Source organism: Psammomys obesus, unplaced genomic scaffold (assembly GCF_907164565.1).
Source record: "Psammomys obesus unplaced genomic scaffold, mPsaObe1.curated_primary_1811, whole genome shotgun sequence".
Taxonomy (NCBI): domain Eukaryota; kingdom Metazoa; phylum Chordata; class Mammalia; order Rodentia; family Muridae; genus Psammomys; species Psammomys obesus.
This window is the reverse complement of record NW_026596091.1, coordinates 7,921,813-7,949,634: the sequence shown is the minus strand read 5'-3', so window position 1 is coordinate 7,949,634 and position 27,822 is coordinate 7,921,813. Positions and strand designations below refer to the sequence as shown.

The window sequence follows — 27,822 nt, the reverse complement described above, 5'->3', positions numbered from 1 at the left end:
TCTCAGCAACCCCACACTTAACCTTTAAACAATGAGTTAGTTGCCAACATTTTAAAATGTGTTGCTTTCCCATAAGGACTCTGCTTTTTTTGCAGAGTCTGGGGAGGCAGAGTCTTCATTTGTACTCCTGATAATCTGTTGGAGTTCAGGTGCGGTGGCCTCTGAAAGGCCACCCCACTCATCACCCAGTGTCTCTGAAGATAGCACACCCTGGAAATGCTGATAAAACATGCCAGACATGCCTTTCTTCTCCTCAGTCTCCTAATTCAACATTCAACACATTGTAATCTCTCTCTCTCTCTCTCTCTCACACACACACACACACACACACAAAACTGGGCATACACTTTTGAGAAATGTGGAGAAATCAGCCTCCTGAATGTCAGAAAACAGTTGATGTAGCTTCTTCCTGGGGTTGTCTTAACTTTTCCTCAGTGCTGCCTTGTGGCCTCCTGGGAGGGAGAGTAGCATGCTCTGCCCCTGTGGGGACAGCGTGATTGGGGCACGGAGACCCCAGAGGGTAGTTATCCTGGGTATTGAATATGGATTGCTCTCAGCAGCTCTTATTGCCACATTGTGAGCTGAGTTTGGTTGGAAGCCTGACTTGTCTCAGCTATTCCACTAGCTCAGTGAGACAAGGTGGAGATTCTCTGAACTCTGGGAACCCTGCCCAGCATGTGCACCTGGTGTCAACGGTCTGACTCCACTCAGGAGGGCCACTCAGGAAGCCTCAGCTGCTGCAGCAGCAGCAGACAGCTGGGCGACCCCTGTGGGTGAGCAGCATGGGATCCCTCAGCCTTACATCCCTGCTTCTCCTTCTCTCCATCAGGACCCACTCCTGGAAAATTCAAGGCCCCTGCAGCTTTTGTAAACACAGGTCTCTGGGGGCTTGGAGAAGAAAGACAAATACTGTTTTGACAATGGATACTATACAGCTCTGAATCTCTGAGTTACACACTGGGACAGTATGTTGGGTCTGGAATGAGCTACAGGAAATGGTGTGAATGCTCAGTAAGAAGAATGACGTGAGATGAAGCCAGGAGAGTTAGGGGGAGCCCTTCTGTGGGTACAGGAAAACACCACTGTATACTGGATGGTGACTGGGCGACAGGCCTCAGCCCTGGGAGCAGGTCCCACTCTGCTTGAGGCCTGGCTTTTGTGGGAAGCAGGACGGGGTTCCTGGGGCCAACAGCAGTAAATGTTTGTGAGGCCCAGTGGGCTTGTGGGGACCTGTGTGGTGGGCGGGCTGGCAGAGGCTGGCTGAGGAGAGGCTGCTGGCTTATGTGGGTTGCTCACTGCTTCTATTAAGACAGTGCTTAGAGCCATCATATTGCTTCTCATAGGACATGTATTTATCGAGTGGCCAGGAGAGAAAGAGAACTTAAAAGATCTAAGGTCGGTAACGAGGCTTTATTCCATGTAGATTTCTGAAGGCAGACTTTACATTCTAGCTCACTGGAAACTAGGCTACTCCCCACAATTTCAGCTCCTTTTAGAAATGGGAGTAACATTACTTGAAGTCCAAGTTCAAATTTTTACTGACTTTTGAGAATGTGGCCACACACCCTTTAATCTTAAAATTCTAATCCATTTTATTCAAACATTAGATAGGCATCCCCAAGCAGTCCAACTTGAGAAAAACCACTTTCATGACTTATTAATGAGCCAGGCATAATTTTCATAGGGTTCATTCATTCAGATTTATTACAGAACACCATTTAATAAGAAAAAAATTAAATGGATCAATTGAATTCAAGTGCTTCTGAAAAGGGGACATTCAAGTTCTCTTTTGATTAATGCTGGCCTTTATGGGCTTTCACTTTCACCGTCTGGTTACTGCATTTATCAAATACCAGGTTTCCCTTAAAAAAAAAATCAGCTGTAAATCCTATCTCCCATGCCTGAGCTGGCTTTTCTGCTCTAGGCATGCCCCTCTCACTCCCTGCCATGGTCTAGCCACGAGCTGTTCTTGGGTGAGGAATGGAGAGGGCCATCAGGGCTTCCCCTGCCTTCTCTCTGAGGCTCACTGCGACTGTCTGTATCCCCCAGTCTGGAGAGGCTAAGCCTGCCACACGGCTCTCTCTGTCCTTACTGCCCCTTCAAGCTGGCACCAGTACCAGAAGACTGTTCCGTCCCACCTACTATGCTAGTCTTGTATCGAAATCTCTCCTAAGTGAAGTGTGCCCTGCACTTCATGCTGGAATCACTACAGATGCAAACATGAGTGCCATGAACAGTGATGATATAGAAAGAAGACTGGAGAAAAAAAATAAACAAACGAACTGGCCCAGTGGAAGCATCAGAGTGGAAAGCCCCAGCCTGAGGTGTCCCAAGGGCCATTTTAGCCGAACTTTCACTGGGTTAGCTCTTTTGGGTTCAAAGTCCCAGGCTTCTGCATGACAGGCAGAGAACACCCTAAAACTGCATTGGGTTCCCAACGATAGCAGTCATGGATTGGGCAATGGGTGATCTGAAGGTCAAAGGACTTGGCGTATGGTGGCCATTGGCCACAGAACCAGTGTGGCTCTGACTGGCGCATTTCCCACCTCTTACGCAGGCCCGGAAAACGACGAAAGTCCATGTAGAGGGATGTATCCCTTGGGACACTTTCCCAAGCAAGCAATGTATGTTGAGCTACGTAAGCAGTCCATTTTGGGGGGCAGGGCGCGTCTCCACTGTTTTAAAAATGTCCATCTTACCAGTCCCTCCCTGCTATGCCACTTTACAAAGGCCATGCAAAGACACCTTGGCTTCTGGCTGAAATTCAAGCTTCTGGAGATAGTGTTTCTTTTTCAGGCTGTGTGAACTTGGAAATGAGCAAGTTTCTCAGTATTGTTGCCAAGAGAAAAAACAAAAAACAAAGCAAAACAAAACAAAACCCAAACCTCTTTCTCTGTGGATGCTGAGAGGGCTGGGCCTCTCCTCAGTGGGGGTGGGAGGTGCTCACAGAACCATGCCAAGCACCAGTCACTGTACAGCGTCTGTTTTATTTTGTGTGCTTTTTTTTATAGGATATAAATAATGACAAAAATTACAAAATGTATAACTGGAAGCCTAAGCTTATTTACACACACGCTTGTGTTTCAGCAAAGCTACCGGCTGCTTTGTTCCTATACAGGTTCCTTTTGGTACCATAGTTTAGTGTTATTTTTCCTCTCAGTTTACTACATACATATCAACAATGAATAGGCAAAGTATATACAAGGAACTATTCAGTTCAAGTAATTTAATATTGTATTAAAATTCTCCAACACTGAACTAAAACCGTATACATTTGTCAGTTGAGATGAAATTTAATTTTTCTTCAAAACTCACCAACTGATGAATGTGATAATCTCAGGTTTAAAATAATGTTGGTTAATAAAAAAACATTAAGACAAGTTCACAATTTATCAATATCGCTATAATGAACTTCAAAATGATTCACAATATGATTGGTTAGAACAATATACATTAAAATGTTATTTTTCTATAATGATATTGGTACTGTTTATATAATTTGATTCTACAGAAATATACATTATGGTATCATACAAATATTCCACATAGACATTTAAAAAATTAAAATACCTTAAAGAAACGTAAGTAAATTTATTTAATCAAATAGTAAGCAAACATCTTCTTAATCTGTTTCAAGAAAAGTTTTTATTACTTTGGAATTTCTTCTTTTTTTGTGTTATTTATTTTTTATATAAAAGAATTTTGCAATAGAATTTTATTAACACCGTCCTTAAGCAAGGTTTCCATTACAGAAATCTTGACAGCAGGAGCCCTAGATTATATTTTTTGTTAAACATGTTCTTTAAAACACTCCAAAGGCTAAAACAAAACAAAACAAAACAACCCAAAAAAAAAAAAAAAACAACCCAAAAAAAAAACTTGCGCAGGCTATGGCTGAGTCATCGCTTGGGTCAGGCTGAGCGCTAGCCTGTTCTGCGCTTGAGGAGGGGCTGGCGGCAGGGTTTCACCACAGCTGAGCCAGGGCCTCAGGGCGAGCAACAGTCGAGATGTAGCCATTTGAAATGGAACCAGATACATCTCGCACAACAAACCTAGTTTTCTTATGAATGCATTAATGAAACACTCTTTTAATAAAAATATTTAATACAAGACACATTTTTCTGTGCATAATAAATTCCTCTGTTTTAAATCACTTTTTTTTAAAATTTTTGAATCATTCAATAAAGGTTTCCTTTATCTGACATAGTTGATTACATATAAAATCCACAAATATAGAAATCGGGGGAGGGGGGCAGAATTTTCCTGGCGAGCGTGAGGCTTGCTCTGTCTTTTTGCATGAAACTGTACTGTGACACGGAGGATTTTACAGGTGCTCTGGGGTGGGGCGGGCTAGCAGGACCGGTCTGACCTCCCCCTTCCAAACGGCTGACGCTGACGGTGGAAACAACCCCAGCTGTGGAGGCTCTTGGGCCGCAGGGGAGCCCCGGCCGCCCCAGCCCGCCCCCTGCGGAGGGCGCCCTCCCCAGCTAAAGCAAAGCAAGCGCGGGGCGGGTGAGCGGTACCTCGGGGGCGGCGGGGGCGGGTCGGGGCGCCCCGCGGGCCCCCGCGCCTCTAAGGGGCGGCAGAGTCTCGCTGGCAGAAAGCTCCCTGGGGGCGGCCGGCGGCCTTCCGCCCGTGACGAGGCCACGCGAGCCGAGCGGTCTTCCTCCCGGGCGGGTGGACACGGAGGCGCGAAGGTAAAGCCTGCTGCGGGGACTGCTTGGCGAGCAAGGCACCGCGAGGACGGGGCGGCGAGTATCAGAAAATCGTGGTTTCATACTTGGTATTAATGCCCCTCTTGGCTTCTTGCCCCGGCTCCACAATCCACGGCAGATTGGCCAGAGTCTTTTGCTCAGAAGGGTCGATCTGCTTTAAAACAGAAAGGCTGATGCCCGTTATCCGGCAGCTGCGCGGCGGCGCGGCCGCGTGGGCGCCGCTGGAACCCCACCTCGGGCCCCGCTCGCCCAGCCGCGCTGCGGTGCGGACCCGGCGTTCGCGCTTTCGCACCTGTACTGCACAGCGACTCTGCAGGGGCCTGCAAGGGTGACGCGAGTGAGACCCGGCCCCGCCCCCAGGGCTCAGGCATGGGGCCCAAGGAATCCTAAATCCTCACGAGGACCCTGCGGAGCCCACCCGCTTGCCTGCTGCCTTTCTAAGCTCCAGCCTTGTCTCCCCGAAGCTGGCACCCATGCCTGCTGTGCCCCGTTGGCTCCCGGGTGGTCCAGGGCTTGGCTCCAACACTGCTTCCTCTCCTAGAAGCTGTACCTGCCACACCCTCTACAAAATGGCACCTCAACTTGTCTGCTTCCCCCTTCCCCTCTCTGACACATACACCGACAGACCTCGTTTGCCACAATGGCTGCCCATAAAGGTGGGGTTTTAGCTTTCCTGTATTGCTCTTTTCTCCAAACCTGGGAAGGAACCTCCTAGCAGCCGAATGCAAAGTAGGCATGCTATAAATACTTGTGCAGTTGATAAATACTGTTAGGGCAATTGAGTGGTCGGCCCGGATAAAAAAGGTGCTGGCGAGGATAGAAGGCAGGTACAGATCCCAGAGGGAGGGGGCAGTGGCAGAGAGACAGAGTGGGATGGACCAGCAGCAGAGGAGGAAAGGGGTCAGCAGGAGCCTGTCAGGCTGGGCCTTGGTAGACTCAGACGATGCTCACAGGGAGCCCCACACATCATTCCCTGGGCAGTAGCTAAGGTCTGAGGCCTGGCAGGCCTCAGTTAAGCTTTTCTCCCAATAGCTCTCTCATCCTTTGGCCATCTACTTTGCTCGGTAAACTGGGCCAAGGAATTTCTGGAAGGCCTGTGCCGTCTTGCTCTACCAGCTTTTTAGGCTGCTGCAGGCTGCAGGGCCTGTGCCTCTGCGCCTATCGGGCTGCCTTCTGCTGTGTTTCCACTGTGTCCCCATAGGCCAAGAAAAGGACATTCAAGGAGCACTGTGTGTCTCCTCACAGTAAGCCACGAGAGCTGAGGAACTGGGAATACTGAAGCCTGCTGAGGAGCTGGATCCTGAGCCAGGTAAAGACATTGGCATCATCCACTGTGCACTGCCCTGTTTCCCAGAGAGGGCATCTAGACGGATATTCTATGAGCCCTAAGGGCAACAAACCCTTCGTGCTCTTCTGGAAGGAGTCTATGCGGAGCACGGTAAAGCTGGAAGGAGGCTTGCGCAGTGGGCATGGGAGGGAACATAGTAGTCTGAGCGACACCCCCTCCCCCAGACATGCTGCGCATTCCCGGTCACTCTGAAGCCTGACCACACTCAGAGACGCATCCGTTAAACCCACCCTCCAGACCTCATTTCTTTAAGCGCAGATTGGTGATATAAGCATGCTATGGGCCTGGCCCTGAGGTGACAGCATGCTCGTGCACTTCATGAAGCAGATACTTTTTGAGGAGGAAGAAATAAGTGGTAAGTGAGCAGCTCAGTAAATACTACACATAGTGAAAGAAAGGCTACAGCGTGAGCAGGGATCTACCGTTGTCAGGAAGTGCTTCGTGCAGCTGAGACCTGAATTGATATCACGGATTGGGCCATGCAGAGGTCAGGGGTCGGGAAAGGTGGAAAATGACACTCCTGGGGTAGGAAAAGGTGGAACAGACTCAAGTAGGACTGAGCAGTGTACATACTCAAGGAATGGGGAGGCCTGGGCATCAGGGAGTGTGTGAGAAATTAGGTTTTGGTGTCTGTAGGGTACCACGACCTCTGCCGTGTGGAGAAAGGAAGTCACCGGGAGGGGTGTGGCGAAGTCACCAAGAGCAGAGACTGGAGAGGAGCCCCGCATTATCATCAAGGAAGGAACCTTTCTCTGAAGGTTAAAAATGTCTATTTCCTCATTGACGCAGAGGCTGAGAGCTGCTGGGAGGAGGAGAATGTAGCAGATGGAAAGATTGCGGGGTGAGGGGGGCAATGCATTCTGGGGGCCTGCCCGGTGCCAATCCCAGAGAGTCTAGGATGCAGGAGGGTAGCTGGAGCAGAAAGCAGATGGGAAGCTGGCTGGGAACCTTCCAGCTTTGGGGTGTTGCTACTACCAGAGGCGTGCGCTTTGAAGTCATACCAGCCTGTTGGGACAGGATGTCTGCGGAGCCTGTGGGAGGAGGGAAGGGAGGAAGTTCCTGGAGGGAGGCATGACTGGGAGGAGGGCTATCTACCACCTTCTAACAGTTCCGAGGCTGCAGAGAGGCTGTCCAGCAGGAAGGCACCCAGCCTGGGGACCGGGCATCTCGAAGAGGATGCCTTGGCCTCCCCCCAGAAAGACACGCAAGCTATGGCACCTGGCTTTGGCCAGGAGGGTGCTGCAAATCTTTCTGGAGGGCAGAGGTGTGTGCCCTGACAGAATGGCCAGCGAGGCCTCAGAGAAGGTTGCCCCCAAACTTTTCTAGACCTTCTGGTGAGATGTGTTTCAAACAGAAGCAGCGGCTAGCATTCTGCTCTCGCAAGGCTGTTACTGCAGGTGGCAGAGAAAAATGGGATTTTCTCTGGTACCTTTGGGTTTGGGGAGAGGTTTCTTCGAGACTGCAAAAACCAGGCTAAGGATGATGGTCACATGCCAGCAGAAGACCAAGGGGAAGGATAGAAGAGGCAGGCTGGATTCTAACGGCAGCCCGCCTCTCTGTGTGCAACCCCCTTCCCTCTGGTTGCAGGCTTAGAGATGCCTCTCTCTTCTACTTACCACTGACTTTCGGATGCTAACGCGGGGCTTTGGGATGGGTTTGGAGGGCTTGTTTTCAAAGCTTTCTGGAAGTGTGGAGGAATGCCCCCCTTTTCTTGCTTGTAGAGCTAGCTGGTAAGCGACCTCAAATGCCTGTCCCAGTGTTAGGATGATTTCATAGGCTAAATTCTGCAAGAAAAACAGACAATAAAAGCACTTCCTACTGGCACACAGCGGCTCAGAATGAATGGATGGCTGAGGAACAGGGTAGGACAGGAGCTAGTGTGGACCTTGAACTACTTCACCTGCAGCTGCTATGACTGAGAGAAAATCTGTGTAAGAACAGGGTGTTCTGGGCACTAGTCAAGGGGTAGCATCTTGTGTAGAACCATACTGCAGGGCCTCCTCCATTACTGTCTGATAAACAGAGTCCCCATGCAGCCCACCAGCCCCAGGCGCAGCTCCCCGTGGGTGGCTTGCTGCGCTCATGAGGACTTGGAGGGGAAAGGGGTTAGAGGAGATGTCTTCACTGTGTTTGGAGCACCTCCATCACGCCTGCCCACAGATGATCCCACACGCTCTATGGGAAGTGTTCCTGAGAATTTGGGGTCTCTTTACCTCGAACATCTGTGATTCAGTGAATATATATGAAACACCATCACAATCTAATTTAGGCCGAGGGAGAGGCATTAGTCACGCGGTGTGGAGCCTCACAGTTGCAACAGTGAGCATGCAAACATTGTTCAAACAGATCCAATTATCTATTTCTTGAGGGTTTTGCACTTCCGAAGGGTTCACACTCTATATATTATCATCAAATCACCAAGAGACAAGAGAGTGTCAGGCTAGGATGCCATACCAGACCGCTCCTGGGACGTGCGTTCTCTTCTCTGACCAGCTCTCTCAGGGGCATTCCTGCCCTTCTTCCCATCCTTGCTTTTGATTTCTGTTTCCTTCCCATGTGCTTCCCCTTTATCTTCTCTCCCAGGGACAACATGACATTAGTCTGCTCAAAGGCTGGATCTGAGCCACAACACCCATAGGTCAAAATGCATCCTAGAAGTGGGTGTTTGGGGACTGTACCTGTGGCGTCATGCATGCGTAGCCAATGCCCTCCACTGAGCCGCATGGCCAGCCTGAGAATGTTCTCCACGCTGCTTGCACCAGCTGAGGGCAGCCTCCATCTGTCTCAAGTTTGTCATTCTGTCACTGTCCCTACAGTGTTTCTCTATGGTTTTTCAAAACTGCAGCCAACATTCTGCTTCTGCTGAAGGAACACTGCGTCTTGCTGTTCTTACTCCCCTCCCCTCCTTCCCAGCATGCTTCCAGAAGTGTTAGGGAATGCTGCTCTCCTCAGCTTTCAGTGAGGATGGACAGCATGGGATGGCCTTCCAAGACCACAAAGGAGAGATGTACCAAGTCTGGACCAACTGGACTGTAGGTCAAAGTTGTGTCAAGTTTTATGGTCTTAGAACCAAGTGGGGCAAAGCCTATGATTTTGAGCTGGTGTGACAGTCAATCTTTGAGGTCCTATCTGATGGACATTTGATCCTGTGATCCTGTCCCTTACACAGCTAGGCTACGCCCTTCCCCAAAGTGAACACTAAGTCATGTTTGCCTCCACAGATGAGTCAGACAAGTAAATTAGCAACACAGCAACAAATGATGGTGGAGGAGGACTGGGAGGCAGCTCTGACCATCACTGCACGAAGAGGGCTGAGCCCTTCCCTCCGCCTACACTCGGTACATACGCCATTGTCAGCTTTGCCGCAGTGCTGGTGGCGGGCATAGGGGCACTGTCTGGGGACTTCTGACTTCCTTGGTGTCAGGAGGATGTGGTCCTTGGCCCTGGCCACCCTCTTTCCGTGAAGCAGAGTGCAAATTCCTTCATCATTAGCCTCAGACCAGTTCCTGAGAGTGAGAGCTGTGTAAGATGACAGAGTCTCCGGATAGGAGTCAAAGCTGCTCCTTTGAGCATCTGAGGCCGTCTCATGGTTACTACAGGTTACTATGGGAAGTGGAAAGCTTCTGCATGATGAAAGGTTCCATGCTCTGCCCATTGCTTTTAGCTGAGTGCCCAGCATTAGGAAACTCCTCGAGGAAGAGAGGGAGACCAGACCACCCAGCCCTCAACTGGCTATGAACTTGCAGCAGTCACCCTGCCTCAGCCTTCCCAGAGCTGGGATCATGGGTGCCTGGCTCTTTTCCTGTTTTGGTTTTTTGAGACAGGGTTTCTTGGTTTAGCCCTGGCTGTCCTGGAACTAGCTCTGTAGACCAGGCTGTCCTTGAACTCACAGAGAGCTGCCTTCCCCTATCTCCTGCATGCTGGGATTTAAGGCGTTCGTTTTTAAAGAACACTTTATAATGTTCTTCTTTTGCGATTTAGGAAGAAGTAGATATTGTTACCTTTCCGTGTTTTCTGTAGCCTCAATGCTTGAAACATGGGTGGTGGGTGTGAGGGAGAGCCCCTGGGCACTGACAGCTGCAGTGAAAGCTGTACAGCCTGTTTCTGTACCAGGACCCAGCAGGGAACAGGTGCTGTCATGTAGGACCTGAGGACATGCTTTCACTCCTTCCTTCCTTTCTTCTTGCTGTCTTCCTCCTTCTTCCCTCTCTTCTCCCCCTTCCTTTTTTTCCTTCCAGGGATGGAACCCAGTGCCCAGGCAGGCAGATGCTCCACAATGGAGCCACACCCTCAACCTGAGGATATGTGTTCTAGAGTATTTGTTCCAGGGCCATTCCTCTGCCTCAGCTGTGTCATCCCCACTGTGCACAAAGCAAGGAGAATTGTTTTTCTGAGAGCTGGACACTGTAAGACCAGAATAGAAAACCATATTGCAGTAGGACTTAATTATACATTAAGGATATTCATTATATTAATATGCTAATTACCATGAGTAATGTAAAGGCAATTTTACGGTTGTATAGACTGGGAGGAGTCTCACAGCCTCTGCCTGGGCCTCTTGTAGCACTTGCCTGGGAGTCAGCACTGTGTGAAGTCTGAGCACTCTGAGGCAGCGGAAGGTGTTGCCTGATAAGGACTGAGGCTGGACCAGTCCAGCCACCTCACATTTCCCAGCCTAGCCCCTAGTGTGGGACTTACAGTGCCATCCAGCACACAGTATAAGGAGAAACCTCAAGGCCTAGGTAGAACGCAAGCTGAGCTATCCTGACATCTGTAACCATTCAAGCTGCCCCAAACTAAGACCCTCCTCCCCTCCCAGATACGGTGGAGCAAAGAGCAGAACCTCATACACTGTAGCAATCCTGTCCCCCTAGGAAAAGTCCTGGCACCCAGAAAACGGAACCTGTAATTAAGTGCTCTCTAGGAATTCTCCACTTAGTTTGAAAGTCTGTTAGGCTCAAGGGTCTAATGACATTGTGTCTAAGAGTATTCATTTCAATGTATAAAATTTCATGAACATCTCACAGAGCACACAGTGCCATGCAGTGGAATGCTGGGTAGCCACTTAAGATAAAAACCAAGTCACTGAAAAGAACTGGTTAAAAGGCTGTAAAAGCTGGGGCTGTTGGTGCACATCTGTAATCCTGAGTGCTGAGGAAACAGAAGCATGAAGATCCCAAGTTCTAGGACAGCCTAGGCTCTACAGTGCAAGTATGTGGAAATAAGTACATAGAAGACAGGTTTTCCAACAGCCTACACACTGGGAAAAGATCTTCACCAACCCTGCATCTCACAGAAGGCTAATAGCCAGAAGATACAAAGAACTGAAGAAGTTAAACACCAACAAACCAAGTAATCCAATTAAAAAATGGGGTACAGAGCTAACCAGAGAATTCTCAACAGAGGAATATCAAATGGCAGAGAAACACTTAAAGAAATGTTCAACACCCTTAGTCATTAGGGAAATGCAAATCAAAATGACCCTGAGATTTCACCTCACACCCATCAGAATGGCTAAGATACAAAACTCAAGGGATGATGCATGCTGGAGAGGATGTGGAGAAAGGAGAACCCTCCTCCATTGCTGGTGGAAATGCAACCTTGTACAACCATGTTGGTAATCAATCTGGTGCTTTCTCAGAAAATTAGGAATAGTGCTACCTCAAGATCTAGCTATACCGCTCCTAGGCATATACCTAAAAGGTGCCCCACTAATAAGGACATTAGCTTAACTATATTCATAAGAGCTTTATTTGTAATAGCCAGAATTTGGAAACAACCTAGATGTCCCTCAGTGGAGGAATGGATACAGAAAGTGTGGTACATTTACACAATGGAATACTACTCAGCAATTAAAAGCAAGGAAACCATGAAATTTGCAGGCGAACTAGAAAAGATCATCCTGAGTGAGGTATCCCAGAAACAGAAGGACACACATGATATATACTCATAAGTGGATGTTAGCTATATAATATAGAATAAACATACTAAAATCTATAGCCCTAAAGAAGCTAAACAACAAGGAGAATCCTAGGGAAGATGCTTAATTCTCATTCAGAAGGGCAAACAGGATAGACACCAGAAGTAAGAGAAGACAAGAAACAGTACAGGAGCCTTCCACAGAGGACCTCTGAAAGACTCTACCTACCAGGATATTGAAGGAGATACTGAGACTCACAGCCAAACTTTGGGCAGAGTGCTGGAATCCTATGGAAGAAGAGGGAGATAGAAAGACCTGGAGGAGACAGGAACTTCATAAGGAGAACAACAGAGCCAAAACACCTGGGACAAGGGGATCCTGCAGAGACCAATACTCCAACTAAGGACAATGTATGGAGAGGACCTAGATCCCCTGTTCAAAGGAAGCTCATTGGCTGCTCAGTTTCCAAGTGGGTTCCCTAGTAAGGGGTACACGGGCTGTCTCTGGCATGAACTCAGTGGCAGGCTCTCTGATCATCTCCCCTTGGTGGGGTGCAGCCTTGTCAGCCCACAGAGGAAGACAATGCAGCCAGCTCTGATGAGACCTGATAGGTTAGAGTCAAATAGAAGGGGAGGAGGACTTCCCCTATCAGTGGTCTAGGGAAACAGCATAGGGGGAGAAGAGGGAGGGGGAGGGAGGGTGGGAATGAAAGGAGATGGGGGAGGGGGCTGTAGTGGGGATACAAAGTGAATAAATTGTAATAAATAAATATATAAATAAAATTTAAAAACAATAAATAAAAACAAAAAAATGAAAAATAAAGATTGAACAAAGCTAAAATAAAAAAAGAAAACAGGTTTTTCATGAAACATTAACACTAGCTATCATGGCTGTTAAACTTGTGGATAAGTTATCTATCATCTATCTATCTATCTATCTATCTATCTATCTATCTATCTATCTATCTATGTGCCTATGTGTCTATCTATTCATCTTATATGTACCTACCATCTATCTATCCATCTATGTATCTATGTGTGTGTGTATGTATGTTACATATTTATGTATGTATATATCCATCTATCTACCTACCTATCTATCTCTAGCTCTCCATCATCCTTTCACCATCCTCTTCTCCATCTGCAAATGCTGAGGATCAACTTAGGGCCTTGCACCAGCTAGGCAAGTGTTTTATCACTGAGCTACACCCCCACTGTGGATGACTTTTCTTAAACTTGTTTTTGTGTTTTGAACTTCACTTAAATGAAGATGAATAGTTTTGTCAGTTGTAACATTTTTCTCTTTCGGTGTTCAAGCTCATCCTAGTTATTCTTCATGCTTCTCCCTGGGGTCCTGTGCCTCCTCTTCCTTCTTTGGCCGAGAGGACTGAGACTGCTTTTCCAGCATGAGCCAGGACTCATGTGCAGATGTTAGTGTGGCCGGCCTCCATGTACCAGCAGTCATGAATCTTGTTCAGACTCTTCGGTGTTCACACTGGCTTTTAATTCTATCACCTGCTCAGGCTGATTTTTAAAACACCCAGTACTTCCTTTAATCCAAAGCCTCTAAGACTCTTCTTCAAGTAGAGAAGAAAGAGTCAAAGCATCTACAGTCCAATATCTATCAAGTGAGAACAAGTCACTTTGTGAACTTTCGCCTGTGGACACTCGGTCAGTCTACCCTCATGGTTGTGCAGGGTTGGAGCTTGGCACCGAGTCTCATCACCTTGGTGTAGCTTGGACCGTACTGTATTTCCCCCAATGAAGGACCCTCTTCCTCATCCTCATCATCTAAATCTATATCTAAATGTAAGCAATTGCCACAGGGCTGCATAGTGTCCTAGGCACCAGGCTCTGCACTACCAGTCTGTGGGTTTTGACCCCCTTGGAGGGTTGCACCTCAGATAGCCTGCATATTGGATATTTACATTATGATTTAGAAGAGCTGCCAGATTACAGTTCTGAAGTAGCAATGGGATAATTCTATGGTGGGGGTCACTACAACATGAGGAACTGTATTAAAGGGTCGCAGCGTTAGGAAGGTTGAGAAGCACTGCTCTGGACTGACTGTGGACTATGTCTTACATAGGATAATTTATCATGTCCCTTTCACACATGAGGAACTCATGAGCAGCGACACTGACAACACTGGCTAGGTTTACACAGCTCAAGCCACAGCATCGGGTTCAAATGGAGAATGACTTCAGCTCAGCCAGGGTTTCGTGTAGCTGGGACATCTAGCTTCATTTCTTCCATGAGCCTGCTGCTGTCCTGACCCCCACATTTGTCGCTCTCCTATGACACCATGTTGTGGAGACTCGTCATATAGATGCTAGTGGAGAATGGGTGTGCAATATCACTTCATGGGGACCAGGAGGAAGGGTGTCCTTTCCAACTTAGGTCTCACTGAAGATTTGTTTTCTGTGAGGAAGGTGTATACTTCCCTTTCTGAGAAATCCTGCCATTCACCTTGACCTCCAGAAGTTCAGAGGCCAGCCTGTGGCTCAGTCTTGATAACCATGCAGAGCTCTGTGCTGTCGACTGGTACAAGAACTCTGATACTCTAGAACTTTGGTGTGGATTCTAGTCTGCATTTCCCTAGTTCACATCCGTATGCCCCCACACATTCAGGCTGTTATATCTATTAACGGGAGCTGTTCTGAATCGTGTGTAGAATGAAACATGGTAGCGTGATCAGACACTCACTTAAACATTTTTCGAAGGGTCGTTTGCTTAGCCCATTCTTGACAACATGCTGATAAGGAGTGCTGGAGACAGCATCCACACCATCAGGTAACTATGTCTCAAAGGGAAGTGACCTGAGGTGGGAAGGAGCCCACAGGGGAGGGCCCCCTGATCAGTCAGAGAAGCCACACTTAGGAACAGATGATTCTGACCTGTTAGCTACGCTTCCCATTGGTATTAGAAAAACAGTGGCCACATTGTCATGACTGGAATCATGGAACAATGTGTTGTTTCCATAGCTTCATAGACCTGGACAGGAGTATTTCATGAGGTCAGCATAGGCTCCCCGAAACCTGGAGGTGTTCAGATCTGACATTAAAGGATAAGGACTGTGCCTGCTCCTGGGAGGCGAGGGCAGAGAAACCCAAGTGTCACGCCTAGCCTAAGGGCAGCTGTGTGAGTGTGCTCTGATGACAGAGACCCCGAGGAAAGCCCTGAGATTTCCTGCATTTGCTAAACACATCAGCGATAACTTTAGTGCCCTCAGCAGTATCGCTGAAGAGACAGGCTAAGAAGAGGGTGCGAGGGGCTGCAGTGGTGTGCGAGGGTGGTTAAGAGCACTTGTTGTCGCTAAGGACCCAGGTTTGATTCCCAGCACCCACATGGAGGTTCACCACCCCCTCAGGCACCAGGCACACATGTAGGGCACAGACCTACATGAAGGTAAAACACTCACACACATAACATTAAAAAAAAATCTAATGAAAAAAGAAGACGAGGGTGTGATCCCAGTGGGCTTCTGGTCTTCCTCCATCCTGGGAATTCTAGGATTCTCCAGGGGAGAAGCTGCTGTCTGGTTCTCACCCAGTCGTTGCTGATATAATCAATGAGTAAATGATAACAGGCCCAAAGAGGGACAGGTACAGTTGAAGCCAGGTTAAACCAGAACATGTTATTGAAAGACCTGACGGGGGAATGCAACGGTCTTTCAGTTAGAGCTTCACGAGGCCATGGCCAAGGGTTGATGTCATCTTAGAAAACACTATTATTTCAGCTGGGCCTGGGGGTGTAGGCCTTCAGTCCTAGATAATCAAAGAGGCAGAGGCAGAAGGATAGCAAGTTTACAGAGTGAGTTCAAGGCCAGGGTAGGCAGCCAGTGAGGCCCTATTTTAAAGTAGGAAATGAAAAGAGTGCTGGTTTGCAGCTCAGCGACGGAGACCTCGCCTAACGTGTGAGTCCCTATGAGCAATTCCTGATCATTTCAACAATCCCCCCCCCAAACTATCCCAGTGGCCGAGCATTCCCTCAGTACGCACCCTTTTCTTGTCTGGCATCTGTACTTGGTGAGTTATCGCTCATCTTCGGAGGGGCTTCAGGTGTTGAGCCCCTCAGACCCTCTTGAGTCTTTTCCTAGTCTCCCATGCTAATTCAGAGCTTTTCTTTTCTTGTAGTCACTCACTCCTTGGGCATAATTTTGCCACTGTATGGAATTTGTCATGATTTTCCCTTTGTAGCTCTGATTCCCTAGTTGAGTGAGTGCCTTGAGGGGTATACGTCTTCTCCACCTTTGCAAGTCTAAGGGCTTAGTATATATTTGGTACCCAACAAGTCTCGGATCAAATAAAGAAGGAAGCTGCAGTTGGTCCCTAAGATAAGGGACTTGCATCTTAGGATCAAGATGAATCCACTGTGGGTGGTTAGGGCCAGTCCCTTCGTTTTCTCTCCCCGCTCCACCCACAGAAAGATCTGTGGGTGAACAAATGCTGAACCAATGCCAGCAACATGACAGCCTTGGAATGGAGGAAAGTGTCTTCTGTCTGGGTTGTCAGTATGGCCTCCAGACAGAAGCCACAGTTCTCTTTGTCTCTATTTTATTTGAATTCCTGTATTCCAAAAACTGCGATAAGCTTCATCTACAACTTGCTTCACCCACGTCCAGATGCAAAAATAACTGAGGATATTCTGGGCATATTCACAGATTCCATTGACATCTCTTTAGCTTTACCTATAGTTAACTTTCCTAAGTACCTCCTAGGAGCTATGCAAATAGTTTATGGAAATACACATTTCCTAATCATGATCTTCACCATTTAGAAAGAAAAAGGAAGATCTCTGCCAAGAGGCTTATCTGGACCAGGACTGATATATTAACTGGCCAAAATAAAGATTTCTTCTTTGGAGCTGATTTATGCTAACTGAAAGAGAAGGGAAATTACTTTTCCACCCTAATTATAATAGGAGTGTATGTAGACAATGTCGGAGATACAGAGAATACAAAAGAAAATTAGGTTCACCTGTAAAATTCCACTGCTGGGATATAGCCACTGCTATATTTTGTTGTGATATATATATATATATATACACACTCATGTACTTTATAAACCATCTGAATATTTATATATGTGAATTTAAATATCAAATCAGGATACTACTTTATGTGCATTTTAATAAGTTGCTTTTCATGTAATGCTATATCATGAACAGCTTTTGCATGCCATTATACATTCTTCAAAGACAATACTTTGGAAGCTGCCAGAGCTTCCTACTGCTTCTATTAAGAAGGCTTGGCATGCTCGCCAAGTCATGACTTGCTTCCTGGTAAAAATCCAGGCTTCCTACAGAGGCCTCACAGAGTGGCACAGGATCAGCTGTGCTCACAGGCTCACGGTGTCTGGCCAATATGGCCTCTCACATCCACTCTAGAGGGACAGGACCACTAGGATCATGGAAGGCCCCTGAGTTACTTGGCAAGAAAATGGGAGAATGACTTTACTTTCCAGATCTCATCTTCTTCCTCTTCTTCAACAGCTGAAGTATATAGTGGAAGCTTCACTAAATTCTTTACTGGCTCGTGAAGCCTTGAGATGTGGCTCTCACCAAATTCAAGGTGACCTTACTATTGAAAATCTTTCTCAAACGGATGTGCCCATTTCCTTGACTCAGTAGATCCAGCACAGCCATCCACCGGTATTTGGACTGAACTGAGGATGCTCAAGTGTCTTACACAAAGTGGGCTGGTATTTGCACATTACCTGTGAACACCCTAGTACATGCCCCATTCCACCTCTAGATGACTTGAAATGCTGGGCAACTGTACCTTCTATCCAAATACCTCCCTACATGACAGTGGTCAGGATATAATGGCAAGACAAACAAGTCGGCATGCACTGGGCACAGAGTCAGTTATTTTCAGGGCATCTGTGGCTGGCTACACGCGTGGAGGCAGAGCCTGTGTGTGCAAGGCTGACTGCATACACGAATGCCCTTTTTCTTTGTTTATTGCAGACGCCGCTTAGTGCCTCAGGCTCGCCCTTCTGAAGTGAGTTACTGCGTTGTCATGCCTCCAGACTCACCACATGTTCTCACAAAGTGCTCAGCTCCCAGCCCTCCTCTGGGAGACCCCATCCTGCTGGGCCCCGGGAGAGCCATGACGTCATGGGTATAATTTTAGTGTACTTATTTGTTTATAACCCAACTAGATCCAGAGCTCTTAGAGAGCAGGGACCTGCCATGGCTCACAGCAGACACACAGGAGATAGAGGTGTGCAACTGTACAAAATTTTACTTCTTCCCTCAGATGTGCAATACAGAAGCACTAAAAGCTATGTTGAAAACCAAAGCCTGACATGTAAGTCCTAACCCAAGGACCAAAGACTGGAATATCCCATCACAACTGTCCCTCCTATTCTCTGCACCCTTAGCAGCTCTGATTTGTTGAACGTTGTAAAGCAAGTGTGTGGTCCCTCCCTGAACCCTGACAGTGGCCACGGGAGGTGGACACCACTGCTAACTCTGTTGTAGACAAGGACACCGAGGATCAGCGGTATTCTCACTCAAGCCAACTTGGATTCAAAACTAGGCTGACTGCAAAGACCACACCCCTAAATGTGCTTTCGGATGACTGCCAAGGCCACACCCCTTAATGTGACTGTTACCTTGGGGGGGTTATCTACATACAATTAAGTGTATCAGTGTTCTGTATGTGTAGGAAAGACTGTCTTTCGATGGAATATGTATGGACTCTTTTCTTGTGACTACCTCCCAAGCAATACCCTATGGGAAGCCTTTACACAGCACTGGCATTGTATGATGATATAAAGTGTGCATGGCGCTGTATATGTAAATGGCATATATCACTTTATAGGAGAGACGAGTCAGTGGCTTTGTGAATCCACACAGGCTTTAGAGCTAACCTCCTTCAGATATGGGTGGATGATTGCACATATATAAATGCAGTGAAGCAAATGCAGTGAAAAATAACCCCCAAATGCCTGCTCTCTAACTGTCCAAACACGAGTTTGATTTAATATACCCATCCATTATAAAAAGGATGAGAGAAAATAACATTAATCTCTGGGTATCCACCCAGCTTTGGCTTTATGGCTTGGTTGATTTCAGAGACTTATGCCAGTGAAGATCAGATATAAATAATGAACCTCAGCAGTGCTAATCCATCTATTCTTTTTGTAGGAAGCACTGTGAAAGAGCCACAGGGCTTGAAATGCTACTTCAAAAATCCAGTGAGGAGGGCTGGAGAGATGGCCCAGAGGTTCAGAGCACTGGCTGCTCTTCCGAAGGTCCTGAGTTCAATTCCCAGCAACCACAAGGTGGCTCATAACCATCTATCATGAGATCTGGTGCCCCCTTCTGGTGTGCAGGCACAAATGCAGACAGAACACTGTATACATAATAAGTAAATCAATTAAAAATTCAATGAGGGACATTTGCTGTATGTCTCTAGTTCTGGCTCAGAGTCAACTGGACAGATCAGGCTCTCCTCTACATATAGGCACTGTCTCTACCCTGTCTACATAAGAGGAGCCAGAGAGAGCATTACGTTCTGAAAGGCTCTGCATGTTCATGTTTTCATCTATTGCCATTTTTTTTATAGCATCAGAGTCAGGTAGATTGAAAGCCACTTTCAGTTAGAGAAAATGAGAAACAAAATGAAAAGACCCACCTATACCCATAGTAAATGTTAATTTTGTTGTCAACTAATAACAATATCAAAATTTCTTTGTAAATTTTCCACTTTGTAGTGGCAATGGAAGCTTTTTTTTCCCCCTCAGGACTCTCAATTCCACTGGGACCATCTTGGAGTTTAGTAAAGGGCTTAGAAAATTGAGTTTCATTAAATGGATGAGAAAATCAGGAAGTTAACCCATCACATGCACACACTGACACAGGTCCTACCCATCTGTGGTGAAGGAGGAAGAGCTAGAGCAGAAGCTGGTTTAAACCTTCCCAGTACACAGGTCCTACCCATCTGTGGTGAAGGAGGAGCTAGAGCAGAAGCTGGTTTAAACCTTCCCAGTATCCGGTCTTCTCTTCCACCCACCCCGGATGCGCCCCATTCCCTGTTACAACAGGGTTGACTTCGGTATGTGAGCATCTTGTGTTTCGGCTCGCTTGCCATCTGCTCATGGTGGAGTAGTATTGCTACAGTCGGCGGCCATATTTCCTGCACATTGCCATTTCTGCCCCTCTGGTTTAGATGCTTGTGGAGCCCACAGTAAACCACAAAATCTCAAGGAAGAGGGAGCTCCATCCCACACATGTGCTGACTTGCAGCACCGTGGCTTCCACAACCCTATGTGCTCCCAAGCCGATCTCAGCCCTCCCACACTCTGCACAGGGAAGAGGACCGAACATCAGAAGAGAATGAGCACAAGCATGGCTAAATATGCTGGAGGCTGCGAGCACATTCCTTAAAGAGAACTGAGAGCCAGCAAGGGCCTAGACGGTATTCCCAACCTTCCTAATGCTGTGCCTGTTAAATACAGTTCCTTGTGCTATAGTGACCCCTCCAAATAGAAAATTACTTTGTGGCTACTTCATAACTGTAATTTTGTTGCTGTTATGAATAAATAAACATCTGATATGCAAACCCTCTGAAAGGGTCATTTGATCTCCAATGGAGGTCACGACCCACAGGTTGAGAACCACTGGTCTAGTGGAAAAGGTAAAGCTTTTTCTTTTTCTTTCTTTCTTTTCTTTTTTTTTTTAAGTGTTGAGTCTATAGCTCAGTGGCACAGTGCCTGCGTAGCATGCACATGGATCCAAGTTCCATGCCTAGTCTGGCACAAGAGAAAGTATTTTAACATTTAATATGATTGAATGAAGACCTTGCCAGATTCTTAAATGAATCTGATACTCCCATAGGGAGTACATCGATATATTTCTAATCTACCTACATCAGTTTGCTGCTGAGTGACTAGAGAGGACACACCTCCAAATTCCCCCGGTTATATGTGTTGCTACTCCCGAGGCCTCATTAGGAAGATGACTAGAGTTGGGGGAGTCCATGGCCACAATCTTACAGTCCCCCATCACTCATGGGAGTTAGGAGTTAAGGGGATAAAGCTAAATGTATTTGTAAGCTTCAGACAGATACCCCTTTTCTATCAACACTCAATTGCTTCTTCTTTTTCAATGTCACTGCTCAAGTGGCATTTGGGAAACCCCATCTACAGAGACTGAGATGAGTTCCAGGCCTAGCTAGTACATGAGATGAACAGAAATCAGATTCCACAATACTGTGGGCACAGAGTGTAAAACACGGCTTGGGCAGCATGGGCTGCCCCGAAGGAGCAAAGTAACTTAAGGCACCAGTCTATGCGGTTAAGCTTTGCTTTCGGCTTGATTGAATTTAGACCCGAGCAGGGAGGTGCATCCCTGGTGAGTCTGTGAGGGGTTTTCGGGATGGGTTCAGCCGAGGAGGGAGACTCCCTGTGGATGTGGGTCAGGCTCCATGGACTGGGGTCTCAGACAACATAAACGGGGGGGCCAGCTAAGAACAGCACCCACCTCTCTCTGATTCCTGACGGCAGACGCGGTGACACCAACTGCCCATGACACACTGTGAGCCGCGGTGAACCCTTCATTCTCTGAGGTTTTTTTTCTTTTTAAATCAGAGTGACTGATATATAACTCTCATTTTGTTTTACTCTATTCTTTTTATTTTCACCTCCATGTCATTTGAAGGTGAAAATGTTAAAAGGTCAATTTAATGTCAGTGGAAATAACTGGAAGAGGCTCAGAGGTCACCCAACATAACATTTCCCAAACCAGAAATGCTAATGCAGTGGAGCACTCTCCAAAAGTGGCCTAGGACCAGGTGAGCCTGGGAAACAGCACACTCCACTCCTTCCTTCAAGCTGCCCACATCCGGTGTGTCACAGTGTCCTATGGGTGGCAAACTATGTGGAATTCACAATTTAGCTCTCATAGGACGGCTTTGGAGTCCCCTTTGAGCCACAGGATTGCTACATGGAAATGTTCCTAGCCATTTTACAAACTGGAAGATTCCTACACATCACTGAGGTTTCCTTGATGGCAGATAAAGCCATGTGGTATTGTGATGACAGGATGCTGCCCACAGACAGTCTACAAGGCCAAAGAGCTGATAACCTTAAACTGAAAAACAGAGCACTCATTCATCCTGCCTGGAAGGTTAAACAAGCCCTTGAACTGTTATAAGGAGTTTGTTACTTTCTTTTGTTATTTGGAGTAACTCAGGGGACTGCCTCAAAGGAATTGTAAGGCCTTAAAATTGGACAAAATATGGAATGGCCCTATATAAAGATACAAAGAAGCAAACTACCCCCTCACCCCCCAAGCAAAGCTGTTGTGTCTCAGAATTGCTTCAAGGTCCAGGTCCAGGCTGACTGTCTTAGTTACTATTTTTGAAGTTAGACAAACTGTGTTCACTTAGAGAGGATTAAGACCCCAGATTTGTGTAAAACGAAAATCCTTTGGAACAGATACAAGAACATCAAGCTTGTGAGTGTCTACGTGAAGCCAGACATCTGGAGGAAAGATAAAGAAGCTGCAGCAATTTGCCACATGTCCTCCGAATTTATCAAGACACACTGATCAGAAAACTAAACAGTGGTGGCTTGATTATCTCCTCCGCCCCCACCTGTCCTTCCATTTTCTGGTCTCACCCACAGGGCCAAACGTCCACAGGCGCTGGTTTTAGTTTAGCTTTTGGTAGTCTTGTGAAACAAGATCATATAGAATCCGAATAATGTAATTTTTTTTTTTAAGTGATGGAGGAGCAGTAACATAAGCTGATGAAAACAGCTTAGGGGCCACCAGGCCTGGTGAACTAGTGTGTTCTTCCCAGTGTTTCTACTTCACTTTTCGTCTGTTTCTACTTTGGCAGTGGCAGAGGGGACATGCTGCCTGATGGATGCTCCCTGGAAAGCCTATCTCATGTCATTTAGTAGAAAAGGGACAAGCTGTCGGCTGATGTCAGGCGGGGGGGGGGGGGGGGGGGGGGGGGGGAGGAGCCAGCCAGCACTGAAGCTCTGTTATTTATGAGGGGCTCTATATGAACACTTTCACTTCAGTCCTGCAAATCCTTGTCTCCATTGTATGCATCAGGAAATTGGGGCTCCATAAAGTCTAAGATCATGAACCAAGGAGGCAGCCGATCTGGGGGGTGAAGCTGAATCTGCCTGCACTTTCTCTACCACCAGTCCAGCTCCCATTGAGGAAAGTGTGTCATGAAAACCTAATTACTTGCAGAAAAACAAAAAACGAAACCTGACTGTTAAAAAAAACAACTGAATTCCACAAGAATGGCAGGTTACACAGACATTCCTGGCATCAAAAATCCATACTGTAAATCCCAAATGGAATGACTTTAATCAACACTGTAAGTCTGTGCAAACAACTGAATTTGGAGATACTTAAGGCAGCCTTGGAGAGTTTTCCTTTTTGGTCCTGACCACACACCATTTTTGCATTATTCTCCTCATCTTTCCTGAAACAGAAGGGGGTTATTTTAAAAGCCCACATGCTTCCTTTCCAATTTTCAATCATCAAATCCTAAAAGCCTGAGTAGCACACAGCAAGATATAAAAGCTGTTAAGTGTGAGCCTGGCATGGTGCAAATTTGGGACATGGCTGGACTTGGTCTGTGGAGTTTGTTAGAACTGGAAGAAATGCCGCAGATGGAATAGTATTGTATCCACCACACTGAACTATACTGGAATTCCCAAAATAAGTTACACTGTTTTGTTGTTGTTGTTAATCCTCCAAATCTGTTTATTTAAAATCTAGTGAGCAGGGAAGAAAAAAGTAAAACTAAAGTAGTATCTCAACTTCTTCTGATTGTAAATTATTTCGGATTTACAGTCACAACTGTTCTGTTGGCTTCAACTGCAGAACGGCCAGGATTCTATCTCAGAGGCAACTTGTGTCATCTCAAGGGAATGCATATCTTAAAGCAGCGTGCATTGTTAAGTTGTTTTCATTTTCTAAGCCTGTACTAAGTTGGTTTTTAGGCTTAATGACAAATATAGGTATGCATGGTGTCACTCCGCAAGGAAGTAATTTTAAGACTCACTTTGAAGTGAGCATAGAGGCCAAAGCTTGGGTCTCCCAACTGGTATTTGTAAAGTATCTAATCTGACTACTAGTCAGTAAAGAAAGCTGGCTTTTACAGAGGTAAACATTTTTATCACGCCTAATCCTGAGAAATGGCCACTGGAGAAACCTGCAGAGATAACAAAGGAATAGGAGGCTGGAAGATCTTACTGCATTTTTGGTACCAGAATATGGAAGGGATTTCTTAAATCTGGAAAGCGGAAGTTGATAGTTGAGTGTCAACAGCTGAGGTATCAGAAAAGTTCAAAAAGAGTTCAACCTCAAGTGGGAGACTGTCAGTATGGAAAACTCAAGAAATTAAGCCTGCTAAAAAGTACTTCTTATTTGGCTTTATGGGTTGAACTGTGATCACCTCAAAAATCCCACTTGGAGATCTAATCTCTGGTACCTTGGAGTGTAATGGGATTGGAAGACAGAGCTCTGCCAGAGAAGATCGAGTTAAGACGGGTTATTAGTGTGGGCCCTGCTCCAGTGTGACTCACAAGAGGAGAGAATCTGGACACAGGCATCTCTGTGGAAGGAAGGCCATAGGACGAGCTGATGAGAAGATGCCCTCACATGTTGGAGGGAGAAAGGGCTCAGAAGAAACCACGCTTATTCTAACCCTGGCCTTTGGCTTATGGCCTCCAAAAACATGGGGGATAAATTCCTGTTGGTTAAACTATGTGGACTGTAATGTTTTGTCACAGCAGCATGAGCAAAACTGACATCTCTATGTATCTATGACCCCATGTATGTATGTATCCATCCATCCATCCATCCATCCAAAGAGCAGGGGACTCACCACATCAAAGGCAGTAAACACGTGACAGTAGTGGTGGTTGGACTTCAAATCCTTTGTGATATAAGCAAATGTTGAGAGGTCTTCTGGGTCCTGGGCAGCACAGGAGATATTACGAATTTCATGTTCGGCAATTATGTTCTAGAAGACATGACACAAATGATCATTGTTTTCCTTTGAGAATCAACACATTTTAGATCCAGGATAGTTAATCTGGGAACCAGTTGCCCTTCTTTTTCTCTACAATGTTCTATGCAGCAATATTCAAAGCAGTTCAATGTGCTGTCCACAGCAAAGTACACCATGTCTGGAAGGAATGTTTTCATTTAATAACCATCACCATCATCAACCTAAAATAGTCATATCCTGGATCAGCCGCTCTTGCCAAGTGCTGTATATGGAAGCAGTCTGGGTGACAGTTAAAAAAAAAAACAAACAAACCCAAAACCAAACAGCAATTACTAAGCATTTTATCATTTCCATTTCCCATGCCCAGTTGTAGATATGCCTACTGCTAATCCTGTCTGGGAGCTATCATCTGTCGCTTGCATGTGTGAGGGAAGCTGTGACCACAGGAGGCTGTCCAAATCCTTGATGTTGTGTTTGCCCTCTACTCTCCCTCCTCCTCTGTTCTCAGGTGCTGGGTTGAAACCTAGGGCCTTGCTTGTGTTAGAGAAATGCTCCCAAAGCAAGGGTGGGTTCAGAACAAAGCAGTGGGGACGCCTCAGTGGGCTCCTCTCTTTTCAAGGTTCTCAGGAGGCTGAGTGCAAGCAAGGGAAACACTACAGTGTGCTACCCAGGCTTCAGATGCCTTGCTGGATTCGAGGACCTATGGACAGGACAGCTCTTTCCTCCTCACTAGACCCATGACAGAATAATGGTGTGTGCGTGTATGTGTGTGTGTGTGTGTATGTGCACGTGTGTGCTACCGTCACTGTCTTACAGGTGAGACATCCGGCTCTGCAGTGCCTGACACGGGGAAGATGTGGGGTTGGTGCTGAGCTCTGGGGTTGTCTGGAAAGCTGACACTGAGGGCACTGCAATGCTTTTTGTTCTCCTCCTTTCTCTCTGATTTGACAGAATTGCAAATTCTTGTGTGTTCTCCCTGCTAGCTTCTGAAAATAACTGGTGGGAGGGCCGGCTTAGTACCATTGTCCTGAAGCACGGAATGACCAGAGAACATCATCTTTGCTGCAAAACCCAATAGAAACCTCTTTTGAAACATAGATGTATTTAAAAAGCCCTGTAAAAGTACAGTCATTAAAAAAAAATCTTGTAATTTCTCACATGTCTTTTGCAGTTGTCATAGATATAAAACCCCCAATGCTTCAGTTACCCTAATTACTTTTTAATCGCATATGTTAAAGAACCAGTTGGCAATACAGGGCTCCACATCTACCCATCAATGCTTGAAAACATTCCCAAATGTCCTTCCCTGCCAGCAGCCTCGGTGAGTACTTCATGTCCCTCATTCTACCAAGCTCTGTGGTTGGAAGGCAATTACAGAATTAACACGAAAAAGACAATTAAATTAAGACATTCTTCACCATGGCCCTGAAAGCTGACACCATGTGCAGCCGCTCTGTCAAAAATAACTCAGATTGAAATTGGAAGCCGTAAACAAGTAACATTCCACTGCCAGATGGCTTCAGCACAGAACATCCTGGCCCTCTTCCTACAGCCAGGTAGTGTTTCTGTAGGCAGAACACTCCATCAGCAACCTGTGGATCTTGAGAAGGAGTTCAAAGGTCTGTGCAGTCTTTGAAGCGGCTGTGCTGTTGGGTGTGGGTCTCAGCCATCATGGGAATGCGGTTGTGGTTGGACCCCGAAGTCTGGGTTAAGTTGGCTTCACCAGCTATAACGGTCAGGGGTGTCAACCTGATAGAACCTAGGTTCACTTGAGCTAAGGGTTTCCAGGCAGGCTCGAGGGGGATTTTCTTGACTACTGTTCATGGAGGTGAGAAGGCTTGCCCATTGTGGGCGGCCCCATTTTGTGGGCTCATTCCTAGACTGAACAAAAAGAAGACAGGCAGCTGAGCATAACACTTGATGCTCTCTGCTTCCTTACTGTGCATGCAATGTGACCAGTGGGACCTGCCCCTAGGACCTCCCAGAAGTGAAGGATGGCAACCTGAACTGTGAGCCAAGATAAACCCTCTCTCTCTTAAGTTACTTCCCTCTTGCATTTTGTCACAGCAATGTATAAAGTAACTTAAACACTTGCCCAGGAGCTACAACCAGCCAGTGAGTACTGGCTCTAGCTTTAAGTGGGTATTTGTACCCCTTGAGGACCAACCATTTCAGCATCAGGGAAGTATTACTGTGACAAGTATCCCATGAGGTTTGCTGCACAGAATTCCCTGGCGCCTGAAGTTTCATTGTGATGGTGTTTGTGGTCTTGGGCAAGATTGTAAAGTAGGTAAGTTGCCCCTCTAGCCCTCCCCAGGATTTTTTGGAGGATTTTCCTTCTTGTCCTGAAGAGGCCCAGTCTGGCATAGACAATGGAGCTTGGCATGTCTCACATGCTTGGCTAACACATTCCATTCTCAGGGTTGGCTTTAATGCTCCTTTGAGGTATGTGTGATGCTCATATTATATAAACATCATTTTTACGCACTTCTGAAATGCCTCAGCTAAAAGGAACGAAATGTTTCTAAGACAGTCTACATTCAGGCAGGAATATATTCACAGACATTTATTCTATATCCCTGGCAGGCCATGGTGAGGACTGGGATGTGAGAGTGGAGATACTGCCTCTCTCACCATCATGCACGTTAGGGGATGGGGAGGCCAGTTCTCCATCTGTGGAATGGATCCAAGGCCAAGCACTCTGCAGCTGCAGCCTTATGGAGTCTGGATGGTCAATCCACTCTTTGGAGAAGACTCAAAGTGAGAGCATTCCTCCCCCTTCAGCCACGCCTCAGTTCACGGCTACTCCACCAATTAGAAGAAGAAGAGGAGGAGGAGGAGGAGGAGGA

The 27,822-nt window shown here is 46.6% G+C and overlaps 1 protein-coding gene across 8 annotated transcripts in view; it reads right to left on the bottom strand.

Annotated features, from left to right (window-relative positions):
- Positions 1-1,439: 1,439 nt before the first annotated feature.
- The window catches only part of Anks1b (ankyrin repeat and sterile alpha motif domain containing 1B), a 1,067,094-nt gene continuing 1,040,711 nt past the window's right edge, over positions 1,440-27,822 (bottom strand). For 3 of the 8 annotated variants that reach the window (XM_055627860.1, XM_055627862.1, XM_055627866.1), the window contains 3 exons: positions 24,848-24,985; positions 7,680-7,847; positions 1,440-4,869 (listed from right to left, as the gene is read on the bottom strand). In XM_055627860.1, the coding sequence (XP_055483835.1) occupies positions 4,759-4,869; positions 7,680-7,847; positions 24,848-24,985 (417 nt within the window). In that variant the 3' untranslated portion in view covers positions 1,440-4,758. Of the gene's footprint in view, positions 4,886-7,679; positions 7,848-24,847; positions 24,986-27,822 lie in introns of all 8 variants that reach the window. The other 5 variants (XM_055627861.1, XM_055627863.1, XM_055627867.1 and 2 more) reach the window with 2 other exon arrangements.